General features: G+C 38.1%; 2 protein-coding genes across 4 annotated transcripts; one reads left to right on the forward strand and one right to left on the reverse strand.

Moving 5' to 3' along the window:
* Position 1: 1 nt before the first annotated feature.
* On the reverse strand, positions 2-4,312 carry LOC112165713 (reactive Intermediate Deaminase A, chloroplastic). Of its 2 annotated transcripts, none has more exons than XM_024302331.2 (6): positions 4,041-4,312; positions 3,801-3,916; positions 3,664-3,708; positions 2,883-2,956; positions 2,743-2,792; positions 2-322 (listed from the first exon to the last, which is right to left on the reverse strand). In XM_024302331.2, exons 1-6 carry the CDS (start codon positions 4,216-4,218, stop codon positions 228-230), a joined length of 558 nt encoding a protein of 185 aa, XP_024158099.1. In that variant the 5' UTR covers positions 4,219-4,312; the 3' UTR covers positions 2-227. The 2 variants fall into 2 exon arrangements, with proteins under 2 accessions (XP_024158099.1, XP_024158098.1); XM_024302330.2 differs by lacking the exon at positions 2-322 and adding an exon at positions 1,823-2,118 and having other exon boundaries at positions 4,041-4,309.
* A 567-nt stretch (positions 4,313-4,879) lies between these two features.
* On the forward strand, positions 4,880-7,268 carry LOC112168418 (cullin-1). Of its 2 annotated transcripts, XM_040507403.1 has the most exons (2): positions 4,880-5,897; positions 5,940-7,268. In XM_040507403.1, exons 1-2 carry the CDS (start codon positions 4,919-4,921, stop codon positions 7,163-7,165), a joined length of 2,205 nt encoding a protein of 734 aa, XP_040363337.1. In that variant the 5' UTR covers positions 4,880-4,918; the 3' UTR covers positions 7,166-7,268. The 2 variants fall into 2 exon arrangements, with proteins under 2 accessions (XP_040363337.1, XP_024161311.1); XM_024305543.2 differs by having other exon boundaries at positions 4,880-7,268.
* The last annotated feature ends 7,677 nt before the right edge of the window (positions 7,269-14,945 follow it).

Genomic DNA, 14,945 nt, shown 5'->3' on the forward strand with positions numbered 1-14,945 from the left:
ATTTTTTGCCGAAAGCCATATTGGTAAAAATTGGGAGGCGCTGCAAGTGATCTCAAGACAAAGCAATCATCATCTATCCTGCTTTTTAGTTGTCAAGTACAGAAATGATGTTACAAAATCAACAATGTGCAAGGGAGGGCGGAACAAACAAGTCAAAGGCCATGTTCAAAGAAGCCACCTCCTACATTATTATCTAAGTTCCTGCTAACAAGCCGAATAGTATGAGGCTACAGTGCTGCAATGCACTCAATTTCAATCTTGGCATCCAAAGGCAATGCTGCTACCTGAAATGTTGAGCGTGCTGGAGCTGGTGATGGAAAGTCCGCGAAGCAAAAAGATAGCCAGGGTGAATGAACAAGTACAGTGGTTCTACCAAAGGTGTTTAACATCAACTATAAAACCATAAACCACAAAGGCAAAATAAAAGGGTGGTGTATTCAAGAAAAGGTTTGCTTTAATAGCTGTCTGCCTCTACGGTTAGCCAGCTTGAGTAACAAGGGATGGTGGAGGAATTGGATTAGGACGAGCCTAGGTCAATGGCAATCTCATCCGATGTAACGAGAAAAAGAAAAAGAGCAAAACAAAACCAAAAACTATAATAGGCATCCCCTTGAGAAAAATAAAGTCCAATAGGTAACCATGCTTCAAGTGTTCTTAACTATAATTCGATGTAGCTAATGTTATCATAATTCAGAAACCATAAACCAAGACTTTGTGCATGAAAATGTAGTGAATAAGCTTTTGCTCTATAAAATCAAGAACTTAAGTCAAACTCCATTCAATCCAAGTAGAAGTGCTAATCAGACGAGCGCCTAGATAACTTCAGATTATCAAGATTTGGCAATCTATTGCATAAGGGTAAACTAGAAGATGGATAGAAAGATAAAGGATCGATACATTTTACAATGCGGAAGCTATGACAGCTATAACTCAACTTCATGTACGCCCGACCCTAAGCTAATCTAGCCTGCAAACAACCTAGAGTAGCAAATTTACACTACGGTGAAAATTTAAGGTAGCAAATTGACAATTATGCCAAACTAATATATCGTGGACTTGGGTCACCAATTAAAAACACAGTTTTTCTTGTTCTTTTATACGAATAAATATCGAATTTGGAGATTCAACTAGAGCCACCCTTAAGCAATTGGCTTTGCGAGGATGAAATAGGTAAATTTTGTATTTCCCATTACTATTAACACGCTTTGCTCAAACCCATCAATCTCTATTACAACTGTGTGTCTTGTAACATCTGTTTTTCTACATGTCACCTTTGGATTTCATCCTCTTGTTCCTCTATTGTACAGATGTTTAAATGAGTCATTCTGACTCATCCCACGGGAGCTTTTGATGTTAATTTGATTGAGTTGATGAGAGTTTTCATTATTCTAGCTCCTAGAGCACCATGGGCCGAGAGTAGAGACCACGAAGTGTAGTTGTATATGAGATGACGCAATGCTGGAGTGCAATCGAATCTAGACTCTGCATAGAGTGTATCACTAAAGCAACCCAAAAGCTTCGAACATCCCGTTACCCTAACAATTCATTTGTACTAACTAATGAATGCAGTATATGTTTTAAAGCCAACTTTTAGTTGATGCATGCATCTAATATTTTCTTATGTTTCATCTTCATTATCAAATACCATTACTTGCACTATAAAAATTTATAACGTGTCTCTTCTCTTCGTGCTCGGCCAAGTCAAAATCATATAGATATTGCAAAACCAAACACTCGGTACACACAACTAAGAGTAATATGGTATCTGATATCAAATGTTCATTGAACATTTTTTGCCGAAACCATATTGGTAAAAATTGGGAGGCGCTGCAAGTGATCTTAAGATAAAGCAATCATCAAAATACATGTCTATCCTGCTTTTTAGTTGTCAAGTACAGAAATGATGTTACACAATCAACAGTGTGCAAGGGAGGGCAGAATAAACAAGTCAAACCCCATGTTCAAAGAAGCCACCTCCTACATTATTATCCAAGTTCCTGCTAACAAGCTGAATATTATGAGGCTACAGTGCTGCAATGCACTCAATTTCAATCTTGGCATCCAATGGCAATGCTGCTACCTGAAATGTTGAGCGTGCTGGAGCTGGTGATGGAAAGTCTGCGAAGCAAAAAGATAGCTAGGGTGAATGAACAAGTACTGTGGTTCTAACAAAGGTGTTTAACACGAACTATAAAACCATAAACCAGAAAGGCAAAATAAAAGGGTGGTGTATTCAAGAAAGGAATGGCTTTAATAGCTGTCTGCCCCTTCAGCTAGCCAGCTTGAGTAAGGGAAAGTGGAGGAATTGGATTGGGATAAGCCTAGGTCAATGGCAATCTCATCCGATGTAATGAGAAAGAGAAGAAGAGCAAAACAAAACCAAAAACAATGATAGGCATCCCCTTGAGAAAAATAAAGTCCAATAGGTAACCATGCTTCAAGTGTTCTTAACTATAATTCGATGTAGCTAATGTTATCATGATTCAAAAACCATTAACAAATTCTTTATGCATGGAAATGTAGTGAATAAGCTTTCGCTCTATAAAATCAAGAATTCAAGTGTTAAGGTCAAACTCCATTCAATCCAAGTAGAAGTGCTGATCATACGAGTGCCTAGATAACTTCAGATTATCCAGATTTGGCACGGTTCAAAGATTGATTGTCTTGTGGTATATGCATATTTTGCACATGACAAATGCAGTATTTAGTTCTAGGTACAGCATCAAATTGATTAGAACTCACATTTAGCATAGATCTCATTGACTGCCTTGAAGTCTTTCAAGTCGGCCAACCTGTATAAAAGGAAAACAAGAAGCAACTCATCATCTCTGCAATACTAATTTATAGATCAAGAGTTGAGCAAAGCGACAAAGAAGCCGTACAAAATAGTTGTTTTAACTACAGACGAATAATCGGCACCACTTGCTTTCAGTATTTCTCCCATATTCTTGAGAACCTGCAGTAATTTATAAACCCAAATTTGTCAAAAACAGCCTGCCCTGTAGAGCTATCAACTGAACTCTATTGCGAAGATTACAGAACACAGGTTAAGCTGGTAGTTTCTCTTACGGAGAAAGGTCTTTGAGAAGCATTAGTTTACTTTTCTTGCACCGTGACAAAATAATTTATAAAGTAGCAATTACCACAGCAATGTTCTGCAGAGACTTCAAGTGTGCCCACTAGCTAACTTGGCTTGGCTCTAACTTTCTAATCAAGGGTTAAGGATGTTATATCCCTCATATAATTACCTACTTAAGAAACTCTGTACACAGTTTCTACCCAGAAAACCAACTAACAGAGTTTCTCGGGTATCCTTTCTCTACAAATTTATCAATGTCGATCCCATTGCTTTTATTTCTTTTTAGTTTTTATTTATTGATAGAGGTCAGTTTTTCTAGTGTGGTTCTGCACTACTGCTGCCTGACAACAGCCTAGAGCACTTTCAAACAGGGTTACCAGTTTCTTCCAATGTTCACTTACTTCATGATTATGAGGTTACGATAACTGGTTTTGAAGATTATAGCCTTCACCATAAAGAAGTAACAAGATCAAGAACACTATCACCAACTATGTGCACAGAAGTAAAAATAGAAAACAGATTCCCACATGTATAGCACAAAGTATAACCAAGGCAATTTGAATAACAATAACATATCAACATACCTGCTCCGTCTGACCTTCAACATCATCAGAGATGAACTTTCCGGTCTGCATTCCAACACACAACACATACTTTCTATCATTCCAAACATCGATGGAATCAACAGATGACAACAAAACAAAATTCCAAGAAAACAAACCTCCGGAATCAGACCAAGACAACCAGACACATAGAGAACATTGCTAGCTTTGATTGCCTGAGAATAGGGTCCCAATGCAGCCGGAGCCTTATCTGTTTTCACAGCCTCCTTGATTCCTAAAACCCAAGCCAAACAAAAACTGACCAATCTCAAAATTCATACCCAAAGTTAATTCAAATAACCAAACACAACAAAAAAAAATAATGAGAAAAATGAAATTAGTGGTAATCAAACTCTTACGAGCGTCAGTGGAAATTGCTAAGCAAGCGAAGCGGGAAGAGGGCTTCGATGAAACCAAGGATCGCCACCCGGCTACCGAGGCACAGCCGACGCCGGCGACGGCTAAGGGAGCCCCGGTGCGCAGTGCGCCCATGTCGATCGTCGGCATGTGGAAGCTCCTCGCCGCAGACCACGCCATCTCCGATTGTCTCAGTTGAGCGATGACTACTTCTCAGTTCTCACTGCAAATGCTTGGTCACTGGTATCTGTTGCTGTCGCTCCCTGCCTCACTCACACTCTGGCCTTTTTCTTCTATATTCTTTGGGCTTTCTCTTCTTCTTTGGTTTTGGGCCAAGCCCCACACCAACTTCTTTTCTTTCTTTTTTTGTTCTTTTCCTTATTTATTTCTTTGAGAAGAATATTATTCTTCTAATTCGACACTTATTAATCACCTGGTATACTAAGGTTAGTCGAGCAGCCTAATATGAAATCTCGAATGATTCGAGTCACAACTCTCAACAATTTGTAGTGCAGATTTGAGGGGGAAATTCGGGTTCGTGCACCTGTAGCAAGTTATTAGTCTAACTTTGTTGGAATACCATTGTGAATCTCGGTACAAATGCTGACTGAGATGAGTGTGCTACTAATGACGTGAGGTAGCCCAGAAAAAAAAATAAATAAATAAATTAAAAAAAAAAAAGAAGTAAAAATTCTACTCCTGTTAGGATTCAATGATGTATAGTCTATACCAACTAGGTGTCGGTGTTCTAATTCCAAAAGGAAAAGAGAGAATGTAATACCTTTTCTATATAAAGGGTTCTTCACGATCTGAATTCTCAACCAAAGCCCTTCCTCTGAATTTCAGGGTTTTTCTTTTTCATCCTTTTGCTAACCAAACAATGGAGAGAAAAATTATCTTGCTTGATGAAGGATGGGGCCATATGCAGATGGGGATCACCAAGCTGAAGAGAATTCTCGAAGGACTACCGGAGCCTCAGTTCAGCTCACAGGAATACATGAATCTTTACACGGTGATTTACAACATGTGTGTTCAGAAGCCCCCTCACGACTACTCTGAAAAGCTCTATAATAATTACGGCGACGCCTTCGTCGAGTACATCGAGTCGACGGTGTTGCCTTCCCTGAGAGAGAAGCACGACGAGTTCATGATGCGTGAGCTCGTCCGAAGATGGTCCAATCACAAACTCATGGTCCGGTGGCTCACGCGCTTCTTTCAGTATCTCGACCGCTACTACGTCTGCCGAAACTCCAAGGATCCGCTCAAGGATGCTGGTCTTCAGCGATTTAAGGATCACGTTTACAACGAGATGAATGCAAAGGCTAGGGACTCTCTGATAGCTCTTATTTTGAGGGAACGTGAAGGGGAGCAGATTGACAGAGCGCTGATGAAGAACGTGGTTGATGTATTCGTGGAGGTTGGAATGGGAGAGATGGTGAATTACGAGGAGGAGTTCGAAAAACACATGGTTGATGATACTGGGGACTACTACTCTCGAAAGGCCTCGATTTGGATTGTGGAGGATTCTTGTCCCGAGTACATGATGAAGGCGGAGGAGGCCTTGAGGAAGGAGAAGGAGAGAGTTTCCCATTACCTACATTCGGGCAGCGAGCAAAAGCTGTTGGAGAGGGTGCAGCAAGAGTTGTTGGTGGTTCAAGGTCCACAGCTGCTTGATAAAGAGGGGTCTGGATGCCGGACCTTGCTTCGAGACGATAGGGTGGATGACTTGTCTAGGATGTTCAGGCTTTACCATAAAATATCCCAAGGGTTGGATCCTGTTGCTGCTATGTTTAAGAAGCATGTTACTAATGAAGGCACAGCCTTGGTCCAACAGGCCGAAGAGGCAACAGCAGCTGCAAGTGGCAACAAGCAAGGTGGTGGTGCTGGTGAGCCGGGACTAGTATTTATCAGCAAAATACTTGAGCTACATGATAAGTACATGGGATATGTCCTTAGCTGCTTCCAAAACCACTCGCTCTTCCACAAGGCCTTGAAAGAGGCTTTTGAGGTATTCTGTAATAAATCTGTTGCTGGGTACTCCAGTGCAGAATTGCTTGCTACATTCTGTGATAGTATCCTCAAGCAGATGGGTGCGAGTGATCAGGAGGCCGTAGAAGAAACTCTTGACAAGATTGTTACGGTGCTTGCATATTTCAGTGACAAGGATCTTTTCGCCGAATTCTGCAGGAAGAAACTTTCCCGTAGGCTGCTCATGACTCCTGATGATAAGAACAAGAACCGTGCTGACCAGCTTGACAATGAGAGAATGCTTCTAACAAAGCTGAAACAGCAATGTGGAGGACAGTTCACCTCTAAGATGGAGGGAATGGTCACAGATATTACTATTTCTCGGGAAAGCGAGAAGAATTTCAAAGACTATCTTGGAAAAGATGGTACTCCAAAGCTTGAGTTGGATTTCTCAGTCACTGTTCTAACAACTGGTAACTGGCCAAGCTATAAAACATCTGATCTTCACCTTCCTGAAGAGATGGTCAAGTGCATTGAAGTGTATAAAGAATATTATGACAGAGAAAAGAAACACAGGAAGCTTTCATGGATTTATTCATTGGGTACTTGCCATGTTAGGGGCAACTTTGAGCCAAAACCCATTGAAATGCATATGTCAACCTATCAGGCTGCTCTCCTGCTGCTCTTCAACACCTCGGAGAAATTGAGCTTTTCGGAGATATTGACTCAATTAAATCTTACCAAAGATGATGTCCACAGAACGCTTCATTCATTTTCTTGTGCCAAGTACAAGATCCTTCTCAAAGAGCCTAACACAAAGACAATCTCCCCCAGTGACACCTTTATGTTCAACTCTAAGTTCACCGACAGAAACAGGAAAATCAGGATCCCTCTGCCACCGCTGCAGGATGAAAGGAAGAAGGTCACGGAAGATGTCGACAAAGAGCGCAAGTATACAATTGACGCTGCACTGGTGAGGATTATGAAGAGTCGAAAAATATTGGGTCATCAACAACTGGTCACTGAGTGTCTTGAACAGTTGCAGCGCACGTTCAAGCCGGACATCAAAACAATCAAGAGGCGCATTGAAGATCTCATCACCCGTGACTACCTTGAGAGGGACCCTGAGAATCCTAACACATTTAAGTATGTCGCATGAGTTTTTCTCTTCAAGATAGTAAGAGGTTTCTTTATTGAGTTTGAGACTGCTGTAAATTATGTGCAGCGGCGTTTCTTTTTTTTCTTTTCATTTTTGCAATTAATAGCAGTCCTATGAAATTTCTAATATCTCTGCTTGTTATCAAATCGATCAAAATTGTGTGAATTCCAAGTACCATGCACCAATATCTTCTTCAAATGTGAGAATTGTGTGTGTAATTGCTTTCCTAGCCTCGTCAGCTTAATTACCTTTCATTTTCACGGCTAATTTTTCTTGGTCTACAAGAAGTATGGAATATGAGCCTTATTTCAAATTCAATATATATTTTGTAGGGCTAAATACTAGTTAGTACCCTGTGGTTTATGTCCAAAATTAATTCAGTCCATGGACTTCTAATTTCATCAAAAACACCCCTACACTTTCAATTTTGATTTAATAGGTCCAATTCGTTAATATTCTGTTATGAGTTCAAGTTATAGTTAGATTATTTGTTGAAAAACTATTTATTTTTATTAGTAGGACTCACTCCTAAATTGACTATGCAGACCACATCATAAAACATATGTGAGCCACATTAACAAGTTAAATAACTTAATTGTCGGAAAACTAACAAATTGGACCTATTAGATCAAAATTGAAAGTGCAGGGGTGTTTTTGATGAAATTAGAAATTCAGGGACTGAATTGATTTTGGACCTAAACCACAGGGTAGTAATTTGTATTTAGCCATATTTTGTAACAAACAAAGACTTAGCAGCTGCACCGTTTATGTGAAGCCAAAAGACATTGGTGTTGGCAATATTGTATATGCCTTTTTGTTTGACACAATCTGAATCGCAGGTAAACCTATGACTCAGGACTTTACGTTCTTTCAATTATGATAGTATCTACAAGTATGTTGAATTCTTGAAGTAGAACTCATGAAGAACAATTATTCTTTTGTCTGTACACCTGTAAGATTAACTTGTTATTTACACATTCATGGCCTTAAATCGTGTCCTAACTCGTCCGAGAGCTTGCCTCAATTGTTTGGTCTTGCTTCAGCTTTTAGCTTCCGCATATTCTTGAGCTGCTAGCTTGTGGATCAATCTCGTTCGAGCACTACCCTTCGCATCACTTACCATGATCTCATTATTTCGTATTCTACCAGAGTTACCCATGAAAGCCATCGTTAACCATTGCACGTTACTCGATCATTAAGAAGTATTCTCAGCATACCAATATCTAGAGCTGTGACAATGGGGTTGTCATTTGGTAATACTATCATATTATGTTTATCGAATCACATGGAATTTACCTAATGTGTGGAGTATAATCAGTATATATGTGAGATATTTCAAGGACACAGACGAGAAGAGAGTGGTGTTGTCGTGGAGGTGAAGTACTGAGACGAGGTGCGACTGACTCTTTCCTTCACCTAGCCTGTTTTTTCCGCACTTCTGCTATAGGCAAGCTTAAATAGATATTTCTAACCATAGAAACTGTCCGGCCAAAAAAAAAAAAAATTGAAAGTATGCAAGTCAGGTTACACCAAAATCCACACTGATTGCATATTTACATTATTGATTTCCATCTTGCTTGTCAATTGTTAATTGTTATATTGAAATGTATGTATATATATTATAGGTATTGCCTCAGAGGGTACGATTCAGTTAGATATATGCTTGTAATTTGTAATTTAGTTTTGGTTTTATGCCCCCCCCCCCCCCCCCATTGTATGCTTTGAATGATAAAGGCGTGAGGATGAACCTCCCACTGGATTTCAAACCTCAAAAAAGAAAAAGAGTTCTGCGCAAAATATTTGTTAGGCTAAAATTAGCCCAACCCTCCGTACGATCCTGGCTACGTCCGTGCCCTGATTGTCACAGTACGTACCACACAAAGCTTCGGCATTTCAAACAGAAATAATAGAAGTAGTTGACATTTAAACCGATCGAAATCCACACGAATAAACAACAATAACACAATACAGAACAACAAATAATTGACATGCATATTTTAGAAGTGATAGAAAGTCGATAATTTTACACCAAAATGCACTCAAATAAAACTGAAAATGATACAAAAGCAACATATTTGTGAACAATATATTAAAATAGTTCTAAAGCTAGCACTTGTAAAGAATAATCATACAACACAAAACCACAAAGCTTAATCTTTCTTCACCAACAAAATTGAAGTAAATTTCATTTTATCTCCCGAATCTATAGACCCAAAATTATATGTGCTCCTACACTTCTAACTTCTGCGTGCACCTTCATTATATCAGTGCTAATTCACTTTAACAATATTAAAGAATTGAGATTTATTCAAAAAAAAGAATTGGGATAATTTATTATGGACCCAAGTTCTATAAAAAAAGATTGTGTTCAGTATCTTCCATCCCAGAAGAGATGGTACATATGAAAAACGGGGCTGCTATAGCCACTTAAACCACCACCCATATTGAGAAAGCAAGTACCAGGTGGAACCCTTACCCCGGCACTATCCAAGTGAGAACAACCACCAGATCGAGGGAAAAGCCCTTATTAGATTAGCTACTAGGGGCGAAACCGGAGAAAACACAAATAACATGATAGGAAACCAAAAGTCCAAAATAGATAACCCATCAACCAAAAAACAGCAAAACTAGAGCCAAGGAACGAGGGAGCATTCCTCAGGTTGTCGATGGAGCATTGGGAGAATAATCATGCACCCAGGCCGTGGAGATCGCCAAAAGTGATTACAGTCCAAACCCTTACAGAGCTTAATTCCCCCCCATTGTGGTCAAATACTCGATAACTACGTACCTTAATTGTAAGCCACCCTAAGCAAGTTCTTCTCCCCTAGTAACATTTTCATGAAGCACGCTAAGTGCTGCTTTGTTGGTGTTTGGCTCCAAAACCAGTTGGCTTGCAAACTGTTTCTTTTGAGAGTGTGATTGCGCAGGCATGCCAGCACCGTGGGGTGCAATCGTCGGGGAGTCCATTGACCTGACTTCTTAGATCAAGCGCTGTGGACAAGGAGAGCACCAACCTCATCACAAGGCTGTTTTCTCTGCCTTCCGGAAAATGACTTCTTGCCTTACGGGTAAGGACTTTGGTTGTGATCTCTTCGCGACACCGAATCGATATTCAACGTTGCAGGTTGAGCAGAGCAATCACTGGGAAGTTCTGAGAAAGCACGAGTTTTGCTAAAGTGTAACTTTAGCTTCACTGGGTTGCGAGGGAGTTACCCTTGCTTCGCTAGTAGTATCGGTGGCAGTAGCACTAGTAGTCGGCTCTTGGAGAGACTATGACTAGTAGTATGGTCGCCGGGTTTCAACTAGGTTGAAGGTATGCTCCGGGGAGGCTTTGATAATCTGTGCGTTTAGTTTATTTGAGAATTGTGTGTTTTTCGTCCTTGAAACCTAGTATTTATATCTAGGGTTTCGACTATTCCTTGCCATAGAAGGATTATTGATTGAAGTTTCCTATTCAATCTCCGCTACTTGATTCCAATAAGGGTTCGTTTTCCTTATGGAACACGGAATGGGTGAAGCTGTAACCCAAACCCAAGTAGGCTTATTTTTAAGCTGCAAGTATCGGTCCGCTATGCTAAATCCACTAAAGGGTCTTGCCAAAATTACTTTTGGGCTTTTGGGCTCAAACAGTTGGCATTGACATGTCAAAATCCTTGGGACTATTGTCCCACTTGTTTTGGAATTTTTATTCTTCACAAATTATTCGCAAGGAACTTCGATTTGTACTTGTTATTTGTGGATCATTCACATATTTTCCTCTTTTGGTCTAGGAGGTCCTCGTTGGGCCTACGGGAGAAGCATCCCAGATGAACTAATCTTTCGTCCGACTCCTTATGATATCTAGGGCCATCGATCTGTTCCTGGTAGCAGTCTGGTCTTACTGTACGTAAGACCCCAGAATTATGTTATTAATTTCGTGTGATTTGTTGAAATTAATAAGGGTGATACCGTGATAGTTTGTACGCTTATTTATTCTTATTGTTTTGTGAGTGAAGTGAAAATGTTTCGAAGGAATATTTACTTGAAACATTTTATTTTCTAGAGGTCAAGAGTTGACTTTTTAATCATTGAGTTTCCCCAAAAACTTTCTTCACGAATTTTGTAAAGCATGTAAATATGAGTTCGTAGACATGTGACCCGCTATTTTCCAAGATCGTATGAAAAAGTTATGGTTAGTGTAAGTTTTACTATTTTGGAAAATTTTCCTATAAATAGAAATTGTAGAAAAATTATTGAGTTTCCATTTTTGAAAACTTTCCGGAAATTTTTGAAAACTATCTCAAAGGACCCTCGACCACAGCCGGTCAGAATTCCTCCGTCCTGCATCCCACGGCAGCGTCATCAACCCAAATCAACATGGCTTGGCCTCTTCTTACCCTTGGCAGCCACTTCCTCCGTTATGCACTGAACAAAGCGGATCGAAGCTCTAAAAAAACGGCGGAGCAGACCCGATTGGAACTTCCTTTTCCGGTAATGTCAAGGAGTGAAACCGGTTGGGTTTTGAAGCCCTCTTCTTTCTCTTTAGACCCATACAAGTCTTGTCGGTCACCCGAAATTTTTGAGGGAGATCTAGGTCGAATTGGACTTAGTGGCAAGTATGAAAGTTGCTCTTCATATTGTGATCTACAGGTTAAACGGTTCCGATCTTATTGGTTTTGAGTTTCATTGGTGGACGTGGGGCTCACGCACAGCCACTTGTGGCAACGAGTTTGGCCACATTGGGAGCAATTGTTTACTATGTTATCATGTGTTTGTTGAGACGAACATGTAGATATGTTTTTTTTTTTTTTTTTCATAACTTGATCGTTTGGACAAGTTACGTTAAACTTAGTTTCGATTCATTGGTTTTCGATTTATATTTGACCATTAGATCGTCCATTTATTTTGTAAAATTGAGCCTAGAAGTGTTTTCGAGACCTTGTGGTATCTCGGGTGAAGTTTTGTCTGGATTGACGTAAACTTCTGTTTTTAGTTCAAGTGTGTGTTTCGAACTTTAAATGCTTTTGTACTTCGTGATATTAATTTCATTAGGTGTCTGACAAAGTTGTTTGGGAGGATTTTTGTTGTTTTGCACTTGGTCTTATTTGGTGTGTGAAGACGCAACTGGATTTTAAGATGAGTAAATCTCACGTTGTCTTTTGGTAATGAATTAGTTATTTTATGGTTTTATTAGAAATAAATGTGAGCTGTGAAATCATATTTATCGAAATAAATATTTATTTTCAAATACATGGACTTGGTCGTCAATCATGGGTAAGTGAAAACAGAATTTTGATTTAAAATGATTATTCGGTCACATAATTTGTGCATTATAGTTGATATTAGTGGCATTTCTGAGAGGATTACTACATATATATATATATATATATATATTTACGTGAAATATATATCTTGATGGGATTGTGTGGTGAAGTGAAAAACAATCTTTTTTTTTTTTTTTTTTTTTTTGAGAATATGTTTTGTGTGGTTTGATCACTATGATATTGTTTTGTGAAGTGATTTGGAGGAAAACAAATGAATGTGAAATAAATAAATAAATAAATAAGAGTTAATTAGATTAAAGTCCAAAAACTAGACTCCATATTGATTGTAGTCTGCATCAATTTTTTTTGTTAATTGCGGTCCAATGACTAAGCTGCCACCTCAAATTTATTTCCTGTTCCATCGTGCTGACTCAATCGTTATTGTTTTTTCTTTTTTACATAACTAATATGTCCTTATTGAATGTCTTTGCACATAAAAGGCAAGAATTAATAGGATTAAAATTAGCAATCTAATTAGTAATTTAATATCATATAAAATGTCTACTCACCTAAGGGACAGTTTTAAAGGGACTGTGAGGGACAAGTGAATCTGATAGCTGAAAATAAATGCATAATTTTAAGTTGTTATAATTTCTGCTTTTATATTTAACACATGTGGTTGAGATGCATTTGTTTCTCACAGTCCCTTAAAACTGTCACTTAGGTGAGCAAATCTGTATAATATTTGATGCATATCTTTCTTAAATTATTCTTATTGATTTGGTATGAAATTATGGAATTGATATGAAATTAAATAAGATATTTAATGTAAATCATTCCTAAAATTATTCTAACTTAAAAGATGTCTTCTATAAATTAAGAATCTTTCTAAAGCAATTTGATAAAAGGTTCTATGGTTATGGCTCTTGTATGTAATGTCAAGTATTTTATGAACGTGGTTCTCCTTCTTTAGCATTAAGCTTTCTATGATCAATGTATTTTCTGGTTGGCCCTAAACGATTGTGATCCTTTTGGTGTAAATCATTCCATCGATGGTAGCTATTCTTCTTCTTCTTCTTCTTCATTTTTTTTTTTGACATTTCCTTCTTAACTTACCTTTAACCTGGAAAAGAACACGTGTGTGTGTGTGTGTGCGCGCGTGTGTATATTGTTGGTTGACAAACCACTATTGAACCTTATTCTAAGGTAAACATTATGCAATTTTTGTAGTATATGTATTAAGAGCTCAAAATTTTCAGCATTTCAGTATGCCTCATATATAGGTAGTTTTTCTCATCATATGCATATTGATTATTTATACCTACAATAGAAGTTCACTCGAGGGGCAAAATGGGTATGAAAATGTAATAACAATAGTCAATGGACCAAGATTGATAATAAAATTACCTATGGACTGCATCCATTATAGTGGAATGAAATTGGACTTATATTCAAAAACCTAAAAAAAAAAATGACGGTATTGTGTGGCTTTATGTTTTGAAAGAAGTTGTAAATATTTTGAGGTGTGAAAAAAGTATTTTTAAAATGATTTCTCTATTGTTTTGAGATTGGTGGAGTTGTGAAAACAATATTTTGAGGCGGTCAACCATATTGTTTTCAGATTTATTTTTGAACTATGAAAATGGTTATTGTAAATAGTAGTACAATTTCGTTATCATTTTTGATGTTTTAATCAAGAGAGTTTGAGTCCATTGTGACCTCTTTATTGATGTGTGGGTTTAAGACCCATTTTGAGTTGTGAATGACAATACAATTGTCTTTCGATTGTGAGTGCGGAATTGTGAATTGAGTTGTGATTGTGGAATTGTGTTTGATGAAATACCTCCTTAATTGTTGGTTTGAGATGGGTGGCTTGAGTAGCAGTACCAATATGGTGCGTTGTCATAGCAATACCTTGTGGGATGATTAGTGTGGGAAATATTGTGTAAAAGATGTCGGTTTGTTTGGAGATAATAAAGTTTATGATTTTTTTATTTTATTTATTTTAAAGAGGATCAAAAGATTTGACTCTTATCCCCATGATTGTTGTTAATTATAACTGGTGTTTTCTCGTAAATAAAACATATTGATTATGATTATTTATTGTGTGGAGTTACATTATTTGAATCTTGAGTTGTTTGATTTTATCGTAATCTCCTGAACTAAATTATATGTAGGGATTATTGTTTTCTGAATTGTTTGATTTTAATGTAATCTCCTGAACTAAACTATGTGCATAAATTACTATTTTTCTGGATTATGTGACTTTAGGTGATCTCATGAACTAATTTCTGTGTAATGTAATATGTGACTTTAAAGAATGAGTCTGTATTGACATTGTGGGTTTAGAGCAGGGCCGGCCCTGGGGTAGTTCAACTGGTACAGCCGCACAAGGCCTCCGAGTTTTGGAGGCCTCCAATCTTATAATTGATTGAGTAGATATATTGGTTCACTCATAAGTCATAACAAATATCATGCTCAGCAGAATTGTCAACGTGGCTGATAGAAATGACTCTTGGTTGTGGGTTTAATTCACT

Source organism: Rosa chinensis, chromosome 5 (assembly GCF_002994745.2).
Source record: "Rosa chinensis cultivar Old Blush chromosome 5, RchiOBHm-V2, whole genome shotgun sequence".
In the NCBI taxonomy this organism is placed as follows: Eukaryota; Viridiplantae; Streptophyta; class Magnoliopsida; order Rosales; family Rosaceae; genus Rosa; species Rosa chinensis.

Bases quoted from the DNA above. Each gene is read 5' to 3' on its own strand.
- LOC112165713 (XM_024302331.2), bottom strand. From the start codon at position 4,218: ATGGCGTGGTCTGCGGCGAGGAGCTTCCACATGCCGACGATCGACATG. The intron at 2,957-3,663 runs GTATGTTGATAT...AAATTACTGCAG, and splicing joins TTGAAGGTCAGACGGAGCAG to GTTCTCAAGAATATGGGAGA. The intron at 2,793-2,882 runs GTACGGCTTCTT...CCTTTTATACAG, and splicing joins GTAGTTAAAACAACTATTTT to GTTGGCCGACTTGAAAGACT.
- LOC112168418 (XM_024305543.2), top strand. From the start codon at position 4,919: ATGGAGAGAAAAATTATCTTGCTTGATGAAGGATGGGGCCATATGCAG.